General features: G+C 46.1%; 1 protein-coding gene and 1 long non-coding RNA gene across 2 annotated transcripts in view; one reads left to right on the top strand and one right to left on the bottom strand.

Moving 5' to 3' along the window:
• Window positions 1–415: 415 nt before the first annotated feature.
• Window positions 416–22,867, bottom strand: part of SLC49A3 (solute carrier family 49 member 3) — a 30,513-nt gene continuing 8,061 nt past the window's right edge. The window contains exons 2-10 of the mRNA XM_032767099.2: window positions 17,865–18,023; window positions 16,775–16,994; window positions 14,481–14,557; window positions 14,237–14,374; window positions 13,588–13,704; window positions 12,011–12,163; window positions 9,834–9,991; window positions 7,917–8,029; window positions 416–4,028 (exon numbers count right to left, since the gene is read on the bottom strand). Of these exons, the coding sequence (XP_032622990.1) occupies window positions 3,892–4,028; window positions 7,917–8,029; window positions 9,834–9,991; window positions 12,011–12,163; window positions 13,588–13,704; window positions 14,237–14,374; window positions 14,481–14,557; window positions 16,775–16,994; window positions 17,865–18,023 (1,272 nt within the window). The 3' untranslated portion in view covers window positions 416–3,891. The remainder of the gene's footprint in view (window positions 4,029–7,916; window positions 8,030–9,833; window positions 9,992–12,010; window positions 12,164–13,587; window positions 13,705–14,236; window positions 14,375–14,480; window positions 14,558–16,774; window positions 16,995–17,864; window positions 18,024–22,867) is intronic.
• LOC116817211 (uncharacterized) lies at window positions 12,077–17,949 on the top strand. Its single transcript, XR_004371870.1, has 3 exons — window positions 12,077–12,208; window positions 12,337–12,463; window positions 17,867–17,949. It is a non-coding gene; the product is annotated as an uncharacterized LOC116817211 (long non-coding RNA).

The following is a 22,867-nucleotide window of genomic DNA, read 5'->3' on the forward strand; positions in this document are numbered from 1 at the left end:
ACCTTTGTTCTGTGAATTTTAGAGTCTAATAGAAATGTAAGGCTTTGTTTAGGTTAGCACTTTTGTTGGCAACATTTTTGCCACTTGGGGGTGTGAAAAAACACCTCCCTGATGGACATAAGTTTCATCAACAAAAGCACTGATATGGACAGTGGTATTTCCCTGTGAGAGCGTCTCCCGCCGACATAGCTACCACTGCTCATTGGGGGTGGTTTAATTATGCCAGCAGGAGAGGTGGGTCCTGCTGGCATCGAGCGGCCACACAAGAAACGTTGCAGCGGGTCAGTTGTGCTGCTGTAAGATCTGCAGTTTAGACAGAGCCTAATGGGTAGCTGTACAAACTAACAAATGGTGATCAGCTAGTAAGAGAGATTGTGAAGGTGACCAGTGCACCCGGTCCTCAACGAGTGTCGGATTAATCTCAGGCTTGAGCAGTTCACACACACAACTACACTGCACTGCCTGAAGTTTGACCCTCACTCACACAGACTATAGCCCACCAGGAAGAAACTCAACTGCAGACAAAGTCAGATTTCTCTTGACAGCACATGCCTTAAATTCAGAAAGGCAGGAAGAATGAGTTTGCAGTGTATCGAGAGTGAAATAATTCATGCTTTTGAACAATTAGCTCCCTCCAATAGGAGAAAGGGCTGTATACAATCTGCAGTGCTAAAACTAAGTCCTGAAGGATATCAAGTCCCTTTTTCCTGAAAGTGGACTGAAGAGCAGGACAAACTGATCCTAATAGTTGCAAGTGTCATTTACAGCACTTTATGCAGTAGTTTTTTACAAGCACCATCGCAGATGGCACATTAGCAGAAAGGCCGTACGTGGGAACAAGTATCCCGACTTGGACAGTTCAACTTCATTTGTAACTCCTTGCCAAAGAACTGCAGTGCAGTGTTGCTGCGGAGGTATCTTGGATACCAGCCATTTTGCTTGCTGTTCGCTGCAGAAAAGTAGGAATCCTTTTTCTGTAGACCACCGTCATTACAGTCGTTTAGTTTATAAATCACAGATGACTCCTGGCTCCTCTGGACCCCTCCTCCCACGTCCTGGCAGCATGGATTCAGCAGTTGCCTGGTTGCTATTGACTGGGGTCCCCTTTGGCTGCTCCCTTACAGTTAATGAGGACCATGCAGGGAGTTAATGCTGCTTGAAGCTAATCCTCTGCTCCCGCCCATCATTTCTACACTGAGGATTCATAGATTCTAGGGCTGGAAGGGACCTCGAGAGGTCATCGAGTCCAGTCCCCTGCCCTCATGGCAGGACCAAATACTGTCTAGACCATCCCTGATAGACATTTATCTAACCTACTCTTAAATATCTCCAGAGATGGAGATTCCACAACCTCCCTAGGCAATTTATTCCAGTGTTTAAGCACCCTGACAGTTAGGAACTTTTTCCTAATGTCCAACCTAGACCTCCCTTGCTGCAGTTTAAGCCCATCGCTTCTTGTTCTATCCTTAGAGGCTAAGGTGAACAAGTTTTCTCCCTCCTCCTGATGACACCCTTTTAGATACCTGAGAACTGCTATCATGTCCCCTCTCAGTCTTCTCTTTTCCAAACTAAACAAACCCAATTCTTTCAGCCTTCCTTCGTAGGTCATGTTCTCAAGACCTTTAATCATTCTTGTTGCTCTTCTCTGGACCCTCTCCAATTTCTCCACATCTTTCTTGAAATGCAGTGCCCAGAACTGGACACAATACACCAGTTGAGGCCTCACCTTTCTTGGTTGTGGGGAGAGCGGGGGTGGGGGTCTTAAAGGCAGCAAGCCCCCTTTCTATGCAGGTATGAGAACATCTGTGCATGGCCCTTGGGAAACAACCCAAACATCACTTTAAGACACTCCTGCTGCCTCCTAGAAGGAATCTGAAATGGTTCTGCCTCTGTTCTAAAAAGTTTGTGTTACAGCGAACACACCACGTAGCTCGTTCCCCAGAGACTTCAGGTTTACTGCAAGTGAAATTTTTCCCAACTACTTCTTAGCAGTTTCCAAAGTGCAAATAGTGCCTGGGCTGTAGAATGCTACAACGGAGAGATGGCAGGGGGCAGGGACAGAGCCATTAGTGTCCCTTGGACAGCTACTTGTGGACTTGGTAGAACTGGTCAGGAATTGTCCGCCAGAACAGGGTTGCAAATGCTCGTTTGTCTAACCCAAAATGTTTCACAGATATGTGGCAGGTTTAGTTAACGTTCATCAAACAACAGGTGGCAGTTTGAAATGAAACCTCCCTGGTTCCCTGCCAGCCCACCTGGCAGGCTGCCCGACAGCCAGGGCTTCCAGGGTCTGCAGCTCCAAGGCTGCACCAGAGTTGGGGACTGTAGGGCCTCCAGACTCCCTGCTGCGGAGCTGGGTGGCCCTGAGACCCACGCCTGAGCTTGGGCTTGCGACGCTTCCAAGCTTCCTCCCTGGAGCTGGGAGCCCTGTGGCCCCAGCTCAGGAGGCCCCAGAAGTGCAGACCCTGCAAAGCCAGGCAGCTGCTGAGTAAAACTGACATGATTTCACAGCTGCTGGTTGATGGTGGGCAGCTGCGAAACTGTCGTCAATCCTGTTAATTTCACTCAGCAGCTGACCAGGCCCGAGGAGCATATTTCCTCTTGGAAACACCTTCTGTCCCTAGTCCTAGGAATTTCCTCTTCCCTGGAAAGGCTGAAAATTGTAAGTTTTGTTTCAAATTGGACTGAGCCCCATGCTGGAAATGTCAGTTTTCCACGGGGAGAGTTTTAGTTACACCTCCCTGCAGTAGCCCAGGACACTGTGCATTAGTCTCGACCCCCAAGGGGTGAATCGCCCCCTGTGTTACCATTACTGGCCTCAAGCAGGTTCCCACTGAGGATTGGCCTTTGCCCCTGCCTGGGGTTTTTGGGTTTGCCATGGGCAACACCTGCTGTGGGAAGGAGCTAAATCATCCTTTTCCTGCCATGCTGCTTCCCAACAGTGCTTGTGCCTCCCCTTCAACCTCACCCTCTCCTGGGCAGTGAGCACAGGCCTGCTCCAGGGTTAGCGGGTTCCTTTGCTTATTAAATTGTAACTGTTAGAAAGGAGTCAAGGGTTTGTGTTAAGGCAGAAGTAGCAACAGGCTAGAAATGAATTCTGCATCGCTGCCCGTATGGCAGGGGAGCAGGTGGAGGGAGGGTGTTATAAAACCCAGTCTCGTAACCTGCGCTGGCTCTTAATCTCTCCTTCTGGGGGGATGTGTGTGTCAATTCTCCTTTACATTTGGTGCTTAAATATCAGGAATTCCCCTCGCATGTCTCCAGGTAAAGATGCTGCAGGTGATTTTAGAAGCGTGTGCTGTGCCCACCATGGAGGCTTACAGAACATTGAACAAAGATAAAACCCACCAGTTTTTACCACCCCCATCGCTTGATGAAAGGTCACCCCTCGCCATCAGAATTGCCATACTGATCAGAACCATGGTCCTTCGAGGCCAGCATTCTGTCTCTAGCAGTGGCCAGCACCAGATACCTCTGAGGAAGATGCAGGGACTCCAACCTCTAGTACTTAAAAAATGGCCTTGACTCCTGAAAGATGAGGTTTATCTCCATTGCAATACTTCAGCATTACTGTTGCTACTGAATATTCTTATCTCTGTAGATGTCTAATCCATCTTTGGTTCTTTTAATCACTTTGGCAAGATCCAAATAGCACAAATATCCCTCCCTTGAATCTTGTCCTAAAAGTCCAGCTCGGGCTCTGGTGAAGAACCGCAAGGGCAGACGATGTTTCAGCCCCTTTGTTGTCAAACATGGAGTAGCACCTGTAAGATCCATACCAGGCTCAGGGCCACAGCGTGGCAGCTGAATGCACAGGTGTGACTGGCTGTTTCCCACAGAGATTAGTCCGTTTTCCCCAGCATGCTAGTGTACAGTTGTAAATAAGACATTTTAGGCTTCAGTTCCAGTTTTGTTGATTGAGGCAGCATTCGATGCTTCGGCATGGAGTCTCTTGTAGTCAGTGTGGAAGAAGATAACATAGAAGCAGGCTACAACACTGCACGCTCCAGCCATCCCCAGCGTGGAAACTGTATACAAAGAAATAACCGTGTTAGAAAGTGAATGCCCACTTCAAACTCTTTCTGCTCTAGATCTAGGTGGTGTTTTTCCAGAAGAGATGCAGAATCAAGTCCTCAACTACATCATCTAAAATCCTATGACACTAACAGTATAGGAGTGCTAAGTCCCATATCTTGCTCAAATTTACAAGTGGGTAAGATTCTCCCTCCCATTTTCAGAAAGTCTTCACCTCCCCTGTCAACACTGTTGATATAGAAAGGTTTGTGCCTTCCACCCCAGAGACAGCTGCATGTCAGTAGTGGGTGAGTCATCCATGCACACACAATACAGTGCTTTGCGATTCTTCTGGATGTTGGCATATAATACACCATATTAAGGTGCTCTCTCTTCTAATTTGGATCATCATAATTATACCTCCCATGTATAGGTTCTGTAACTATGTGAGAGCCTTCCAATATAACTGCCTTTCCACAAGGTGCGCATAGCATATTTTACAATGGGGAAAACCTGGAAAATGTTCAAAATACAATAGCCACATTTCAGATGACTTTAAAACCTCTGACTGGATCCTAAACAGTTCCCTGTTCTTATAACTAGTTTTTAAAGGTAATTTCCTAGTTTATTTTTAAGAAGTAAAACATTCCATGCTGTGTGTAACATCCCCATCGTGAGGGTAATTAACTATTGGAACAACTTTCTCCAGAGCCTCAACATTTTGTTTGTGAAATCTGGCAATATCAATGCCTAATTCCCCTCCATTTGGAAATGCGTAACTTTTAAGATGGGGAGTTAAGATGTTGACCTAGCATATGCCTCCCTCATCTCATGCCTTGCCCTGGAAGCATCACATGGGGAAGGTGCTAGTCATCTCCTGTATTGTATGTGGGGGTAGGGGTGGACAACCAGGCTGCGGTATGATTCTTCCGACCACCACCAGGACCCAGCACTTGGTGCCGGTAACCCCACTTCCTCTCTCCTTAGGATAACTGCTTTCTTCTGTTACCTGCTAAGGCAATATGTTCGGTAGTTCCCGCAGCAGAATTTTGTGCTGAAGATTGTGGGGTCCAACCCTGCTCACAGATTCAAGAGACCCCTGCGATCGGCTAGTCTGACTTCCTGCTGCCATAGAACATCTACAAAATAACGGAGCTACTCGAGTGGAGCTTTTTGAAAAACATCCCATCTTGATTCAAAAATTGCCAGTGAGAGAGAATCCACCATGACCCTCAGTAAGTTATTCCAGTGGTTAATTACCCTCCTGATGGGGATGTTAGTGTATGTTACAATCATGACTGGTGTGGAGAAAGTAAATAACGAAGTGTTATTTCCCCTTCTCATAACATGAAAACTAGGAGTCACTCAATGAAATTACTAGGCAGCAGATTTCAGACAAACAGAAGGGAAGTATTTCTTCACACAACGCACAGTCAGTTTGTGGAACTCTCTGCCAGAGGATGTTGTGAAGGCCAAGACTATAGCAGGGTTCAAAAAAGAACTAGATAGGTTCATGGAGGATAGGTCCATCAATGGCTGTTAGCCAGGAGGGGCAGGGATGCAAAACTGCTGCACTTTGTAGAATGTTTACTTTTTAAAAATAAATTAGGAAATTGCATTAGCAAAACTGTTATAAGGAGTTGATTAGGGTGCGTTTAAAGCACTAAAAAATTAGGAAATGTCAGAATCAAGGTTGCCTGTGCAACCTTGATTCTGCCCCTTGTGTGTATGCATTATGATAGTCTAATTACATGATCACACTTTTTCCCACAGGATCCCTGCGTCATTCAGTGCACAGGATGGATACCTAATGGGCAGAATTAAGGTTACACAGGCAACTAAATTTAGCATTCCCTACCTTTGGCCTGCTTGACTTTGCAACCCAAACAACACTCCTTTCATGCAGTTTGTTCTAGAACACAAAGGGACAGTTTGCTAGCATATACAGGCCAGCTATGCTTTCAACTAAATGCACTTTGTAGCTAACAGCCATATGCCCAACTTTCACCTGAGGAAGGGGATCTGCGATGGAAGAGAAAAATCTATTCATTTGTCAGCTGGGAGTCATTTTGAGGAAGACCGGAGCTAGCTTGTGCCCTGGCAGACTGGTGAAAAACTAGAGGAATTCCAAAGGGGTTCATCTGGCTGTACAGCAATGGATTAGAGAGCAGAGGGGCACAATGCAAGGAATGAAAAACACCCAGTGCACAGCCGGATGGCACTCTGGAAAGGTTCCTACCTCCATCACAGCCAAACCAGTTTTCACTGAGACATAACTGCCCATTATGCTGAATATAGCATAAGTGTAAAGGAATGGGGGGTGTGTGTGTGTGTGTGTGTGTGTGTGTGTGTGTGTGTGTGTATGTGGTGTTAGGTGGTGTGTGTGTGTGTGTGTGTGTGTGTGTGTGTCTCGAATGTTGTATCTCACCATAGAAAAACCTGGGCATATGCATTGTTTCTAATTACATGATCACAAGAGATATAGCTCAGGGTGCACATGCAATCATCTCTTTGGGATTTCCTGACCAGCTCAGCTCCCACCCTTCAAAAATGACCGTTAAGCACGCTGTCAAAAATTGATTGGCCCTGGAAACAAAGTGACCATATTGCCCTTAGGAGACTGCCACTCTGAGAAAATACTTACCTGCTCTTTCTGCAGCTCCTCCCACCTGTATAAAGGCTCTAGTATAGATTGGGCTCAGGCGTTATTAGCATGAAATCTCCCTTTGCACTAACATGAATGGACTGATACATTGCAGGGCAGAGATGGAGTAGCGACAACTCTTTTACTGGGTGCATTAGATTTTTCAGGAGAGCGCAGCCAATTTGAGGAGATGCCATTCACTTGTGAACAAAAGACCTGGATGATTTTGTTGTCTGCTCTGGTGTTAACACTTGTTTGTGTCATTGCTGTAGGACTGCTGGCAGGTCCAATATCTGCTCCAGGTTTTCCTTCTCCTGGCCTGTCTACTTCTAGCTGGTGAGGGACACTCGGCACCCACATGTTTCTTTAGGAAGTTCAGTCATGACAAGCCATGCAGCTGCAGCACTGGGGGACGCAGCGTTTATCGATACTAGTAGATTATGAAGACCAAGTTAGTGGCACATTGGGAACAGCATCAGGGCTAAGGTTTCATAGATCCAGGTTCCCTAAGCTGCTCTGCAGCTCCTAATCGAGCTCAACCCCCACTGCAGCATGATTGCCATCGCTCTTCTTCCCAGGACGCTCTCTCAGCTACTGTTGCTAATAGTGTGTCAGCCAGCTCCTGCTCTGGCTGCCCCATGACCAGCCCATCTCATCCCCTTGTCACTCCACTGTTCCAGCTTCTCTGCTCCCTCACCCCCGGAACTTCATCCCTCACCACTGCCCTTTATTCCCCTTTCCTGATTGTTATGAATTCCGGAAAGAAGGGGTCAATCTTAAAATGCATTCTTCTGGGACTCAATACAGTGCCAGACAGTGGGAATGGGTGACAGGAGATGGATCACTGGATGATTCTCTATTCTGTTCATTGCCTCTGGGGCACCTGGCATTGGCCACAGTCGGAAGACAGGATACTGGGCTAGATGGACGTTTGGGCTGACCCAGTGTGGCTGTTCTTATGTTCAGTAATTGGCTTGAACAAAACCAGAGCTTCCCCCGCCCCCTCTTCTGAAGTGTCCAGATCCCATGAACGTCTTATTTTTACTAGCTCAGTCACCAACAAACCTGCGTATTTGGAAAACTGGAGTTGAATCAGTCGACCAGCATGGCATCGGCCCAAGGGATGATAAAGAAGCATATTCCACTAGGAATCATTCCGTTGCACAGTAAATAATTCTGTTCATAGACTGCCTGAGGATTGGGTAGGATACCCATCAGTTATACACATCAATACGTTTTAAGAAAAGGAGGTACTTACCTGTCCAGTCTAATGCTCCACCTTCTTCAATGTCACAGGTGGAGAATGGAGCTGCGGAAATCTGCACCGTGAGGGCTTGCAATAGCAGCATTAAGATCACTCCTTGGATCTGACTGCACAGGGAGAAACCATCATTGAGCTAATCTCCTAGTTTTGATTCATCAGTCCCAGAGCCAAACCAGGGCCACCCCTCGGACAGATGGAGTCTCTCCTTGCACAGCTAGCTTCTCATCTGCAAGTGGGGACGGGGACAGTTACGATTAATTCTCCAAGGGCCTTTTATCCTCTTGTCTTATATGATGTAGATATGCTGCCCAAAGGCAGTTACTAGATTAAGCCTTTGTTTCGTGTGTAGACAAGAATACAATTAACAAACATCCAGTAATGTAGCACTTTTGAAAATTTTATACACAGATGTACAACAGGCAGAGACCACAAGCACTTAACCAAGCACACAAGTGTATGCGAATGGCAGTGTTTCCAGTGTGGGGAGGATTGCATCCCAGAGATGTGCACCAGAGTATGAATAACAGGATGCTACGGCTACCACCATGCCTCCAGTCAAACCACAGCCTTTTGGACTGTTAACAGTGATGGCTTGGCCAGTGGTAGAGGCTTAAAATTCTCTTCCTTGCTGCTCCAGTTAGCAGAAAAATCCTTGCTCCCACCCTGCTTATCTTGGAGTGGGGCCGTAACAAACCACACGACCAATCCAACAGAGAAGCCGATTGTGACAAGGTCTGGTAATCCCTGCTTTAGACTCTGCAGAGTGCCCTGTGTTTGTCGTTTTCCTGAATCGTTCTCCTGGCCCATGGGCCAAATGCACCCCTGGTTAGTGCGCACAGCAGTCATGTCAGAATCACCATTGTAAATTCAGCACTACTGCACCCCGTTAAAGGAGAACCAGTCTCTAAAGCACCTTGCCCAAGGCACAGCCAGGCGACTGTAGAAGGAAGTGTTCCAATCCCATTAGCTGAGCAAACAGGTACCTAAGCCAGTGGAAGACCAAGCGTGATTGACCTGTGACGGATGCTACCATACTTCTGTCTGTCCCAGAGGAGCATTTGGATCAAATCTGGGCCAGTGGGAGATCAGTATGCAACATCGTCTATGCTTCACCTTGAAGTTCTTCTCACTGCTTAGGGAACTTCTGTTCTTTTTGATAGGTTTTCATAGCTCCACAGATTTCAAGGCCAGAAGTGGTTGTCTAGTCTGACCTCCTGCATGACAGGCCAGGGAACTTCCCCCGAATAATTCCTAGAGCAGATTTTTTTAGAAGAACATACAATCCTGATTTTAAAGGGGTCAGTGATGGAGAATCTACCACGACCCTTGGTAAAATGTTCCAAACGGTTACAAATGTAGGACATATTTCCAGTCTGAATTTGTCTAGCTTCCACTTCCAGCCATTGGGTCGTGTTAGGCCTTCCTCTGCTAGACGAAGAGAGGTGTAACATGATCCAGTGGCTGGGAGCTGAAGCATGGAGCAGCATGGTCTCTACAGGTTTCAAAGCTAGCTGTTAAGAGGCTGTCTCCCAGCATCACACAGAGTGGGACGGATCCTGAGCTCCCATTTGACTTTCTCTTGGTCCCCTCTCATACACCAATCCCACAGCTCTCTTTACATCTCACTAGTTTTCTTTTGCAGTGACTCCTTTGAATAACAACATGAAACATCGCTGCCAGTGGCAGTGAACCAGCTGCACAGCATCACCCAGCATTCACAGAGCGGCTGCTATCCTTTTACCTTCCCCCCTCAGACATGCACTGACAGCTGGCTGCTACCAGCAAGGACGTCACTAATTCCTGTAGGTAACGGCGGTAGAAGAAACACAGCGCTCTGCTGTTCCTTATCTGCAAGACACTGCTGTCCCCGGCTGAGCTACATTCCCAGCTGAGTCTGACTTGGTGACTTACCTTGAAACAAAAATGAGGCCTGTGGATGTTCCCTCTCCCACCGGGAAGGAGCATTCTACCGCTAGCTCCATAGCAACGGGGTAGATAGAAAATCCAAAGAACCCAAACAGCGAGCTGATCAGAGCCAGCGGAACGGCCTGATTCCTGAATCGAGACATCTGCGGCGAGAGAGAGTGGCCGGGCGTTACATCAGCACAGCAGCCTGGCAAGTTGCAGGGTGCTTCGAGTCAACGTCAAGCAGTCAACAATATGAAGTCTGCAGTATTTACCATTGCGGCTGGAGGACTCCCCACCTTATCTAAAGCTCCCAAATGTGACCTATCTGCATGAACTGAGAGATCTGGGGTCTAATGCAGGTTGGCCACAGACATCTTGTGCTAGTCAGGCGAGTCACTGAGCCTCTTTCCTGCTCTTTATGGTGGGGTTATATGCGAGGGCTTTGCTGTCTCTGGCAAACATTTCCATCATCTTTGTATGTAGGATCTCGTGAGCTACCTGGGATAAAATCCATCAAGACTCATGTGCCAGGGCCTAAACTGATCTCTAGCTGAGTTCAGGAGATGACTTTTCCTAACCCTCGCCTCTGGGGGATAGGCTGCCCAATTTGATGCATTACACAGCGTTCCCGGCGTTCCTTGGCCACCTGGTATTGGCCACTGTCACAGCCAGCAGGCAGGATTAGGTGTTTAATGATCCTTAGCAATCCAAATGCTTTATGCTCCCAAGGCACTGGCCCAATGTTAATTAATGCTCACAACGTTTCTGGGAATTAAATAAATTAACCCCATTGCTCCAGATTGAAGACGATGAGGCAACTGTTCCAAGGTTGCGCAGTGAGTTAGTGGCAGATTCTGGAAATGGTGTTCATTGAAATGCCCCAATCCGTGGGGAACAATCCCCCAAGTTATACTGTAACAAAGAACCCCAAATCTTGTAAACAGCATCATCGTCAGTGAGAGTGACCTAGTAGCAGATTCCAGTGGCACCTTAAAGACTAATAGATTTATTTGGGCGTGGGTAAAAAAAACTCGGTTCTTCAGATGCATAGAGTGAAAATTACAGATGCAGGCATTATAGGGGGAAGGATATCTCAGTGGTTTGAGCATTGGCCTGCTAAACCCAGGGTTGTGAGCTCGGTCCTTGAGGGGGCCATTTAGGGAGTTGGGAATTGGTCCTGCTTTGAGCAGGGGGTTGGACTAAATGACCTCCTGAGGCCCCTTCCAACCCTGATATTCTATGATTATGTAATGACACATGAAGAGAAGGGAGTTACCTCACAAGTGGAGAACCAGTGTTGACAGGGCCGGTTTGATCAGGGGGGATGTAGTCCATTCCCAATAACAGATGAGGAGGTGTCAATTCCAGGAGAGGCAAAGCTGCTTTTGTAGTGAGCCAGCCACTCCCAGTCCCTATTCAAGCCCAAATTAATGGTGTTAAATTTGCAAATCTTTTAGTCTTTAAGGTGCCACCGGACTCCCTGTTGTTTGTGTGGATACAGACTAGCACGATTACCTCCTGATACTAGTAGCGGATTCAAGTCACAGTCTCTACACAAAAGAGTAAATGGACACAAATCTGACATCAGGAATCAAAACATTCAAAAACCAGTAGAAGAACACTTCAGCCTCTCTGGTCACTCAGCAGTAGACTTAAAGGTGGCAATCTTGCAACAGAAAAGCTTCAAAAACAGACTCTAACGAGAAACTGCTGAGCTTGAATTAATATGCAAACTAGATACCATTAACTTGGGTTTGAATCAAGACTGGGAATGGCTGAGCCATTGCACACATTGAATCTATTTCCCTGTGTTAAGTATTCTCACATCTTCTTGTCAAACTGTCTGAAATGGGCCATCTTGATTATCACTGCAAAAGTTTTTTTTCTCCTGCTGATAATAGCTCATCTCAATTAATTAGCCTCCTACAGTTGATAGGGCAACTCGCACCTTTTCATGTTCTCTGTATGTATATATATCTCACTATATGTTCCATTCTATGCATTCGATGAAGTGGGCTGTAGCCCACAAAAACTTATGCTCAAATAAATTTGTTAATCTCTAAGGTGCCACAAGTATTCCTGTTCTTTATGCGGAGTTACTGAATGTTTTATCAGACAACTGCAGAAATGGGCTTTAATTTCATCTTCGCAGACCAGATGAAGTGTGACACAAAACTTACGACTGCAAATGCGATGCTGGCTAGCGCAGTCAGGCAGAAACAGACCTTGGTGGATTCTATAAATTTTCTGGTCTTGTCAACGTACAGTCCCAGAAGGAAAGCGCCAAGTAACCCAAACACCGTGAACAACGCACCATTCAGGCCTGCAAAGAACTACAGGGGAAGAGAAATGAGCATCTGAGCAACTAGAATTAGGAGGTGAGAGTTTGTGACATTACCGATATTTAACCACACGGACAGGTTTATGAACAGTAGGCTGTAGGCCACCATAGTCTATTCAACATGCTTTTCCATTGTAACCATCACAATACTCAAAACCTCCCCAGGACACACATCTAGAATAGCAAGCAACTGGCCCAGATGATGACAGTCCCAAAAGGTGTCCATATAAAGAGTTCGGATCCCATAGAGACGGGAGTGGTGTAAGACCATACGCAGATAAAAGCAGACTGGGTAAGTGCATCTATGCTGGTCACTTTAATGTGGTATACGTGGAACATGGAGCTTGATTTCCCCCAGAGCAAACAACTGTTACTCTGAAGCAGTCCCCATGTACCATTGCTTTTTAAGTGAATGTGCTAGGGGCCTCTTTAAGTGGTGGTCGTGTACCTCAAAGGGCAAAAACCCATTTTTGATATTACTCTGTTTTTAATAGAGAACGACTTGAATGGCAAAGTGTCATGAATACAGAGAACCACATGCAGTGGTACCCGTGTGTTTGGTGTGCTCCTCAGCCTTATCTCCCTTCGGATTTTCCTCATCTCATCCCTCTTGTGCTTTGTCATGACTTGCCTAGCCATGCAGAACACCATTGTTTATTCTCTGTCTGGCCGCCTTAGCCAGCAGGACCCAGTATGGCCTTCCATGTATAGCCTCCTGAACTTCCCTTTGAACACGCCTGGAATTGAGGGAGAAGAATTCATAGTTCACATCCTCCTCCCATTGCCCTGGGATCACCTACTGCAATGGAGGGAGTGCTTGTGAGTTTTGCTGTGACCATGCTATGTTGGAGACTGCATGCCACACACACTGATGCTGGAGACCAATGCAAGGCTGAGCCACAAGAGAGGGCCTTGGGGGAGATGTTTATTGGAGAGTATAAATGTAGCTGAGAGGTGACCTCCTCTGCTTATGTGCATTTGGCTAAGGACACATACGGCCTTAGCCAAATGCAATAACCCAGTCCACCTTGTTTTGAGTTTCCAGTTCCCTCTCACCTCTGTCTGAGCTTCTGCCCCATATCTGCACATTGGGAGAGGTGCATAAGGGGCTGCATTTAACTCCTATACAATCAAGTAAAAGCCTTTATTTTACCAAGTAAAATCCAACAAGAGAAGAGCTTCATCCACAAATGATGACCCAGCCAAGGATACAAATTAAACGTCAGATAATGTATCGTATTGAAAGACTGATAATGTACCAGACTAGTATGCTAGTTAGCAAATCTCAAATACTGATAAGCTAGTGTAGACAAGTGCACCGCATCAAGTGGCTTCATCTTGTTTTGATCACTGTAATTAGTGGGCGTTCATTTCAATCGTATAACAAATAAGGCTTAAGATGCAAAAAGGCCTTACATTTGAATACCCCCTTACACACAGGATCTGTTCCAGAAGAGCCGAAAAGCAGGTGAACATCCCAATCCCTGCTCCAAAACAGACCATCAGGATGACGTATGGTTTATTTCTCAGAAGCTGCAAAGTTCAGAACATAGGTTTAAAAAAATAGGTTGGAGTTACTTGGGCAGAAAATCTCAGCACCCGCCCACCTGCTGGCCTGCCCACAACAACAGGATCGCTGAGGGTGACAGTGACACCATGCAGGCCAGGCAGTATGTACACTTGGTTCTGCCCCAGCATAGGGAACTGGGCTTGGTGACCTCTCAAGGATGCTATGTTGGATTCTGGGGTTTATCTCTCTGCACTGTATGACACATGCTCAGGGTTTAACTGATCGCCATATTTGGGGTCGGGAAGGAATTTTCCTCCAGAGAAGACTGGCAGAGGCCCTGGAGGTTTTTTGCCTTCCTCTGCAGCGTGGGGCATGGGTCCTCTGCACCTTGAGGTCTTCAAACCACGGTTTGAGGACTTCAATAACTCAGACATAGGTTAGGGGTTTGTTACAGGAGTGGGTGGGTGAGATTCTGTGGCCTGCGTTGTGCAGAGGTCAGACTAGGTGACCATAATGGTCCCTTCTGACCTTAAAGTCTGAGTCTGAGACACTTACCATTTTCAAGCCTGTGAAAAATGGCTGCGAGGTAGAATGAGTGGCACTTGCTGATGGTGGAGTTGGAGGGACCCTGTCATGAACACCAACCGTGGCCAGGATGCAGGCTGTAACTGCAGGGATGGCGTACAATCCAAGCTATGAAACCCAAAGCAAAGACACATAACCAGCTTGCCTGACTCCAAAGCTACTGAATATATAAACCCAAATGACACTGCGTACTAATGAATGAGCTTTCGCTTACCATCAGTGGTATATCTTTTTCTTCAGACACAAGTGCAGGGGACAGCAAGTTAGCGATAAGAATTCCCAAGGGATTAGCTGGATTGAAATAAAAAAGACAATGTTTTTCTATACAAATTGAGAGCATGTTACACATTTACCAATTCACAGCATCCTCAGCTTAAATGAAGCCATGGCTGGGAGTGGGAGGGACATCAGGAACAAGACCTCTGTGAGGTTACATCTGGAGGGTAAAACTCACAAAAATACTTAAGTTAGCCTTTTCTGGAAGTTTTTACCTGGAATTCCACTAGGGACATAAGACTAGGCCGGATTAAATCCAGTCCCCTGCTACTGCAGGCAATCCTGTCCTATCATCCTGTTTATAAATTTGTCAAGCTTTCCCTCTTCAAGCTAGTTGGGGTGTTTGGCCTTGCAGAACCTCACTCCTCTGATGGTTAGAAACCTGCTAATTGCCAGCCTAAATGTATTCCCGGCCACTTTACCTCCATTTGTTCTTGTGTCGCCTTCACTTTTTGATGTAATTGTTCCCCCCAAAGCAGGGTAAAAACACATCCGTCCTGGCCTTTGAGTGGTTCTTCATCCTTTCTCACCAAGTTGCCCCAGTAAATGACTCACGGAAGGAATAAACACGAAGATGGAACAACTCTAGTTGTCAGTCCAATTGCTATCTGCCTGCAGTTCCAGTACAGGCCCAGACGCTATGCAGCACAGACTCACATATCCTTTGCCATGTTCAAGTAAAATACAACATACCTCATTACTAGCTGACCCACTTTCAAACATACCGGTGTATTACTGCATAATGTCTCCGCGGTTGTTGCCACTAACTGAACATCTAATAGTATTTTACAACGTTTGCACTTTCATCTCTCCGTCATAATGCAATTATCTGACTCCACAGCTAGCAGATCTAAGAACCAGATCAGAGAGGGTTTTTCGTTGCAAACTGGAACAATTTGTAGACTTCTATAAGCACCTTGCAGCTCAGCCAGACAATCCAGGCTACCTCTGATTCTGTTTCAATTTTTCCCATGACTGCAGTGGATTCTGTTTAGACTGGTTAATTAGGGCCACTGGGGAGCCAACAAAAATAGCAGGTGTTGGGCAAGTTATCCTGGACCATATTCTAGTGTGTTTGCACGATACACTTTCTGTTCTCATACTTCTCAGTAATGAACATTACCTAGATCTGACACCACCATTTATTTTTCAAGCCATCACAAAACAACTTTCCAAGTGACATTCCATTAAAAATAACAGGGACTCCTCACACACTATACAGATTATATCCACATTTTAAAGATGCTCGAAGATTTTAAGGAATGTTGACATTTATCAGCTAGGTAGTCAATATTAATTATAGCACATACCTTTCCAGTGCACATTTCTTCAACAGGAGAATAGCAGGGATGTTTTTGATTTTTAAGGATTTTAACTAGCTGTTGCATGCAATGGAGAGAGCTGTCAATAACAATACTGTGCCGGGAGAGAAGCTAGCTCTGCAAATGGCAAAAATCCACAGCGAAGGATGGTTTCTAGGTGCAACATTTTATGATGAACTAGTTTCTGTTCACAGCCTTTTCTAACACCGGAAACTATTCAAATTTAGGGAGAAAATTAAGTTATCAGGTTTCCTTTCTTCTGTGTTCTTGGTTTTTCTTTTCCCTTTCCTGCAGTTAATCTTCCTCCTTTACAAGACCAGAGTGTATTTATTACAGGGTGGAAGGACCAGCAGAGTCTACATGGGGCAGTTAGAGGTCACCACTTCAGAGAGCTCTGCAGTTCACAGCCCTGTAGTCCAGACTGCGGTGCCGTGTAGACAAGCCCTTACACTGCCAAAGCAGCTAGCCGCTCAAGTCATTGTGATTTGGACACCTGGTGACTCGAGGAGCTGGGTTCAAGTGATGGGTTAAGGTTTGGTGACTATTCTGAGCTATTAGCAGCCTGCATGGGATTTGCAGGAGGAAAATGGTTTTGTGGCTAAGGCAGAGGGAAGAGATTGGGAGGTCTGGGGTTTTTACTCCAGACTTTCCATGTGATGAGTAAGTCATGTGACCTAGTCTCCATCTGCAGTGTGGAGTTACCTGCCTACTTCATGGGGTTTTGTAAAGCTTTAGTTCACTTACACGTTGCTGAGAAATCCCCAGGAAGGGCTGTAATTGTGAAGTATTGAGTGTGAATAGCTGACCAACAGAATCCTATAATACAGCTCCATAGGCCACGTATACCCCAGGCAAGTTCTGCTATGGAGTGACCTTGCTCCAGCTCGGCATGTTTGTAGCTGTTACTTACACATCGAAGAGATCATATTTGCTGTAGCTCTCTGGTGGTCTGGGAACCACAGCGCCGCTAGTTTTGTTGGAGAAAAAATGACAAGTGGCTGAGCCAGAGCACAGAGGCACTGTCCTATGAACAGGTACGTGTAGGTCAGGGATCCCAGACTCAGGAAGCTGATGACGCTGAAAGTCCGGATGACGCTTCCAGCCATGTTCAGCCAGGCACTAAGTATCACCTACAACAAGTAAAGAGGGACTGCAGTCACTTGCTGACTTAGCTGCAGCCTGAATTAAGTTCTAGGATGTGGCGTGACTCTAGATGGCCAATCTGGCATATCCCAGGCTCCTAATCCCTTCCCTGCCATTCAGACATGTGCAGAGGTGCTGGCAGCATTGTGGTTCCATCGTTTTATTTCATCTTTCATTCCATACAGTCTCACCACGGCCATTAACTGACTGGGGCTTGCATAAGTTGAAAGATGGACTCAGGTCTTCTGAGCCTCAGGTAGCCACCTTTTATCACATGACAAGCAAGTTTAGTCCTGGCTAATTTAGGAAGTGTCTGGCCTCAAAAGACACTTGTAAATGTGCAACAAAACCAATCTCAGTTGGACGACTGAAATACAGACAGACATTCAGGTTGCATAATGCATCTGGTCTCAATACTCTGATCAAGTTCATGTTTGACTAAAGTTTGTTTGGTATGGGGCACAGACCATCTCTAAGCGCTTCATGGTAACTTGATGAAGTTTCAAGTTATCAGGAAAGACTTCATGGAAAAAACAAACAAGTGAAGTTCAGGGAGAAATGTAAATTAGTGGCCCTAAAGAGAGAAAGGGGAAGGTATCAGACAGTCATTCCCACTCTCCTTTGTGTTTTCTTTTCTTGTTGTTCCCCACTTCATTTCCTCTTGGATCAGATTCTATTCATTGCAAGGTAGGAAGGATAGTTTTAAATACATTCATCTCACACAACGTTTAGTCAGAATGCCATGACTTGGGCTGCTACGTACATTCAGAGTATTAGCAAAGATTACGCTTGGCTATACAAAAACACACAATGGCCCCAACTTTAGTTAGTTAATGCAGCTTCTCATTCAAACTTACAGCACACTTGAGTCCCACGGTGTCAAGAATCCAGGTTGCCACCAGTCCAAACGGGATAGATATGAGAAGGTACACCAGAGACAGCCAGTTAATCGTATCCATGGAGATGTGAAAGTAGGCTGCTGTTTTGTCAGCCACTGGAGCAAACGTCAGCCACAGCTGCCAAAACCAGAACAGAGCGGGTAAGAGTTAACACTCGGTCGGCCAGGGTGAGCTTTGCCCCATTCAATCCCTGCATGACTGTGCTTTGGAGGGACACCAGGTGGTGGTGTAGTTTCACCCCCATTGGAAATCTGCTAGTCCAGTGCAAAGGCCAGAATCTCCGCTGCTGCTGTGGTCACAGTGATCAGCATTTTCTTGGCTCCTAGCCCACTCCCCAGTGGCGGGGGGAAGGATGGGGGGGGAGAGTACGGCCACTGGATGGCACATGAATGCAGAAACTCCCCTGCAGGGCCAGTCTGTCAGCGCCCCCACCATGTCCCTCAGTGAGGCTTCTTCAGTGCAGGTGCCCCACCATGGTGGTGATCACCATTTGGGTCAGATTCAGAGGTGATGGTAGGGAGCCTAATCTGGTGTAATTCCCAATTTTCTACGGTATTTACATCACAAGTTTAGGACTTCCTGGGCCAAGTTTTGTCATTTACCCTGGTGTGAACCCAGAGTAACCCCACTGAGTTACTGTACGAAAGCTGAGCAGGCCCCATTAGATTGCCTTACAGTCAATTAGACTGACATGTAAATTACACCCCCGCTGAGTGATGTCATGACTGAATTTGGCCCTAAACCGCTGATTACAGCTACAAGTTGAGAGACACTCTAGAGTTTGCTACAAAGAATGTTACGTGGATGTTGTACTCTACGCACCCAGCCATTATGAGGGCAGAGGCATTTATAGTCCATCGTCCTCTTTAAAAATGCAAAATACTGTTGATTATAATGCCAAATTTAAGGCCATAAGAGACACTACTATGATCATCCTAGTCTGACCTCCTGTGTAGCGCACACATATGATTTCACCAGGTATTTCCTGCATCCCCTTGCAATGCAGGAATGTTAAATATTAAAGGAATGAGAGCCTTTTAGACATCCCAGCTTCACAATGGGCACCATTTACCTATAACTGCAAGTCTAGCAGGTGGCATAGGCCAAGCACTAACAAGCTACGTGATCTTTCTGGTTATATCAGTAGCAGATATCTGCAGCTATCCAGAACTGATGGAATTATCTGTATTCCACACTGGATAATACAAGATCCTTCTTAAAAACCTCAATTTTGAGATTTAACATTTCCTTCCAAATGGTGTCAAAATATGTCCTTTGAAGTGGTTTCTAAAGCTCTGTGTATGCTGCACGCTTCTTCTGGAGGCCTGTAGAATATGCACTCAGGTGGGACCCCCATCGCCCCCAACGGGGTTTAAGTAGCAATGTAGACGGCAAGGCACACCTTAGGTGAGTAAAGCCACACTGGGAGGGCGTGGGTATGTATGCGAATACGTGTATATGGTTCTCTTCTAGCCCAAGCCTTGCCTGCCTACCTACACTGCAGTTTTTAACTGTCCTGCTGCCTTCCTCCTGCCACAGTTTATTATTGACACCGCAGTGTGGATGCAGCTTTTTTTTTCACTGCAGCGTGTAGCTACACATCACCAAAAGTAGAGATGCTTTGGGTAGCTACAACGTAGTTTGTTAGGCAATTTATATGAATACTGTTTTGTTAGGTTAATGGAGTGCTCACGCTGTGCCTTTTGAGCCCATCAGCTTGTCTGCATTCAGAATATGTCTTGTGAATTTAAATATGGGTGTGGCTACAAAGCCCTAAAAAGAGAGCTTTTTTTCTCTCACATAATTTGCACATATGAGATCAGTGTCAACAACTGGTTTAAATGGAGGTCTTATCTTGCCAGAGAAGAGCTTGTTTCACACAGCGTTTCCCTTGCTAGTGAGCAAGAGAGCTGGTAGCTTACAGTTTAAAATGGTTACCCACTTGAGAAGGCTCAGAGTTGAAGAGTAACTACAAACCATCAGTATAATGGGGTTCCTTACACCCTGCGTGTCAGTCCATCTCCGCCTCCATTCCCACGAAGGGAAATGTCGATCTATTTCTCCAAACTTGGTGCCTGAAGTTCTTCCCCTAAATCTGACTTTCTGGCACGTGGATCATCAGCCTGCTTTGCTGAGCGCCCAGAATTCCTGTTGTGATCAGGTGCTCAGCACCTTTCAATATCAGGCAATTTTTTCCTGAGAGCATCCAACCATGCTGAAAAATGTGGGGCATTGGCTGAGTTTCAAAATGCCTGCATAGACTTTGTGTCAATGTTTTTAAAGACCAGTTGGTCAACACTGAGAATTCATCCCACAGAACATTTCAATTCAAAGCCTATTTTAGCTAGAGATTGTACAGAATCATAGAAATGTCAGGCTGGAAGAGATCTTGAGACGTTATCAAGTCCAGCTCCCTGAGCTAAGACAGGACCAAGACCCTAAACAGGTTACAAACACACAGAACTCTCTCAATCTCAGGCTTTTGTCCAGTTAATTGGGGGGGGGAGGGTTTGCAACATTTAACTTGATTGAAGCTACTGCAGCTCTTAAAGATCACCTTCAACTTTCCGTGCAATATGCTCCAGATACATTTGATAAGCAGGTTTGAGCACAGATTAGTGTTTTCCTTCTTTGGCAGCTTCTCGAAGAGCAGTCTCAGTCAGAGCTAACTTCAGCCACTATTTCCAGCCCCCCCGGGAGAGGTGTAACATCCTGTTCCCCAGCACAGCCCTGCAACCACTGGCTAGTGAGTGAAGTCATGGACGCATTCCCGCTGGAGCATTCAGCACTGCTGAAAGCAGGAGCTTGGCCCTCCCTTACACCAAGTGCAAAAAGCCACATTACATCTGCCTCCTGCACCGGAGTAGCTTATTCCCCTAAGCACTGGTGATGTGGGAGACCTGACCTTCCCAAGCACCCCGTCAGATAAGGAGTGTTATTTCCATATTGAAATAGACAGAGGTGAAAGCCAACACTTCCAGAAGGGTCCATGAGCTTTGGGTGGCTCATCTGAGCACTCAGCTTGATGCTTTAAAGGGGCTGGATTGTTTGAACATACTGAGAACCCCGCTGCTTTCATCTGTCTCAACATCAGGTGCTAGCTGTGCACGATGGGACCCAAACACCACACACCCAGAACTAGCGGACAAGCCAGAAAATCGGTCTTTTAGAGTGTAGCTCAAGGGTACACAGTCAGGTCTGACCCAGAGCTTGAACTCAAGAGTTCCTATCTTAGTCCCATCCATGCTTGGTCGCCCAGAGTGTGTGGCTTCTCATTCATTGTTGACACTAGCAATAAACTAATTCAAAGACTCTCTTGCTGACAAGTCAAAATGTGCCGTCTCTCCCCTATGCCCTGATGCTTGAAGAACCAGAGATTCCTATATTTAAAAGTGGAACCTGAAAGTATATTCTTAAATGCAAGGGAAGTATTTTTAAAGGCCGGGACTTTTCTCCCCTGACATGCACTAACTCAAACAGCGGAACTGATGTTCACATCAGGCATTGGACTAGAGAGACAGGCCCAAAACAAGTTTTTTTTGCAAGGAAGACCCTGCAGATAGGATCTTATTCTAGCTTTCTTCTAAGAGCTGCTAGTACAGCTGCAATAGAAACATTGACACAATTTAAAAATGACAGTATGTAAAAACTTTGAATAGAAGATAATTTGCAGGGACCTGCAGAACCAGAAAGATCAAAAGGTTTTTAAACGTGCAGTACAGCAACACTGCTTGGGTGTGCATCCATCTCTCCATCTTTTGTGGAGGAGGAGGATCAGACAAACATATAGGATGGCTACAGCTTTAAAGGAGATAAGATGTTCTGAAGTTGCCCCAGTATGCACATCCTGTCCTCAAAACTTGTTACATAAAGAATCGCTTCTCAGTATGGCACTGCATTCAACTCAGTCTTTAGAAAGTGCTTCTGATGTGTGGGAAACAAAGTGCCAGCAGCAACTGCCTCAGAAGATGAGGCATACTGTGGTCTACAAACGTGTGGTGGAATTTTGTTTTGCACAACTGAGAGTTTGAGATGGCTCTACTCGTTCGATAATCAAAATAACTGTGCAAAGGACTCCCACCTCAGTGGAAGTGTGAGTGCTAAAACTGCCAGCTAGACTAGAGGGACTCACTTCAGGAAAGAGCCAAGGGTCTAAGAGGCCAGAACTGCTGCTTCGCTAGCCAAAAGAAATGTTTAATTATAACTATACTATGGTGATACGAACAGGGAAATATTTTGCAATGTTTGGGAGAATTAACACTTTTAGGCTTGTGTGAGATGATTCACATCAGGAAAACAATGCTGTTAGGAATTTGGATCCACCTGCCTCTTCCTCACAGCCTGAAATATCCTGCCCCAGTTCTAAGAGTGTAACTCTGCAGTCCTTGGGTTCTCGTAGGAAATCATATCTGCCTAACAAATTAGATGAAATCCAGAACCACGCTTTGTCCACAATTTGAGTTGTTGGAGTCTTGTGTTTGGATCAATCGTATAGACGTGCCTGAGCCCAGAACAGTTTGGACTGAGATTGGAAAGCTCTGGCATTAGTGGGATTCTAACCACACGGTTCAGTTTGGGCCCCTCTATTCTATAGAAAAGCACAAGAAGATCTGAAACGGGGAGTCCAAGCTGAGCTCATATCTGTATGTGCAGTGTTCACTTTTTGAGCAAGGAAAGTACTGGATTTCTACTCAACCCCAATCATGCTAATCTTACACTCAAAATGTTTGTGACGTAAGCTTTCCTCATTGCTGTCTCTACACTCTGAACATAAGAACGGCCATACTGGGTCAGACCAAAGCATGGCCAGTGGGTGAACCACTGGCTGGGGGAGGCTAGCCCCCGGCTGGCCCTGCCCCCCACCCAAGGACCCTTCCCCTGCTGGAGCCTGGAGCGCCCCCATCCCCGCGACCATAGGTCTCTGCTCCCTCCACCCCCGAGGCTCTTGACCTGCTTCCTTT

The sequence above is a fragment of the Chelonoidis abingdonii genome, chromosome 6 (assembly GCF_003597395.2).
Source record: "Chelonoidis abingdonii isolate Lonesome George chromosome 6, CheloAbing_2.0, whole genome shotgun sequence".
In the NCBI taxonomy this organism is placed as follows: Eukaryota; Metazoa; Chordata; order Testudines; family Testudinidae; genus Chelonoidis; species Chelonoidis abingdonii.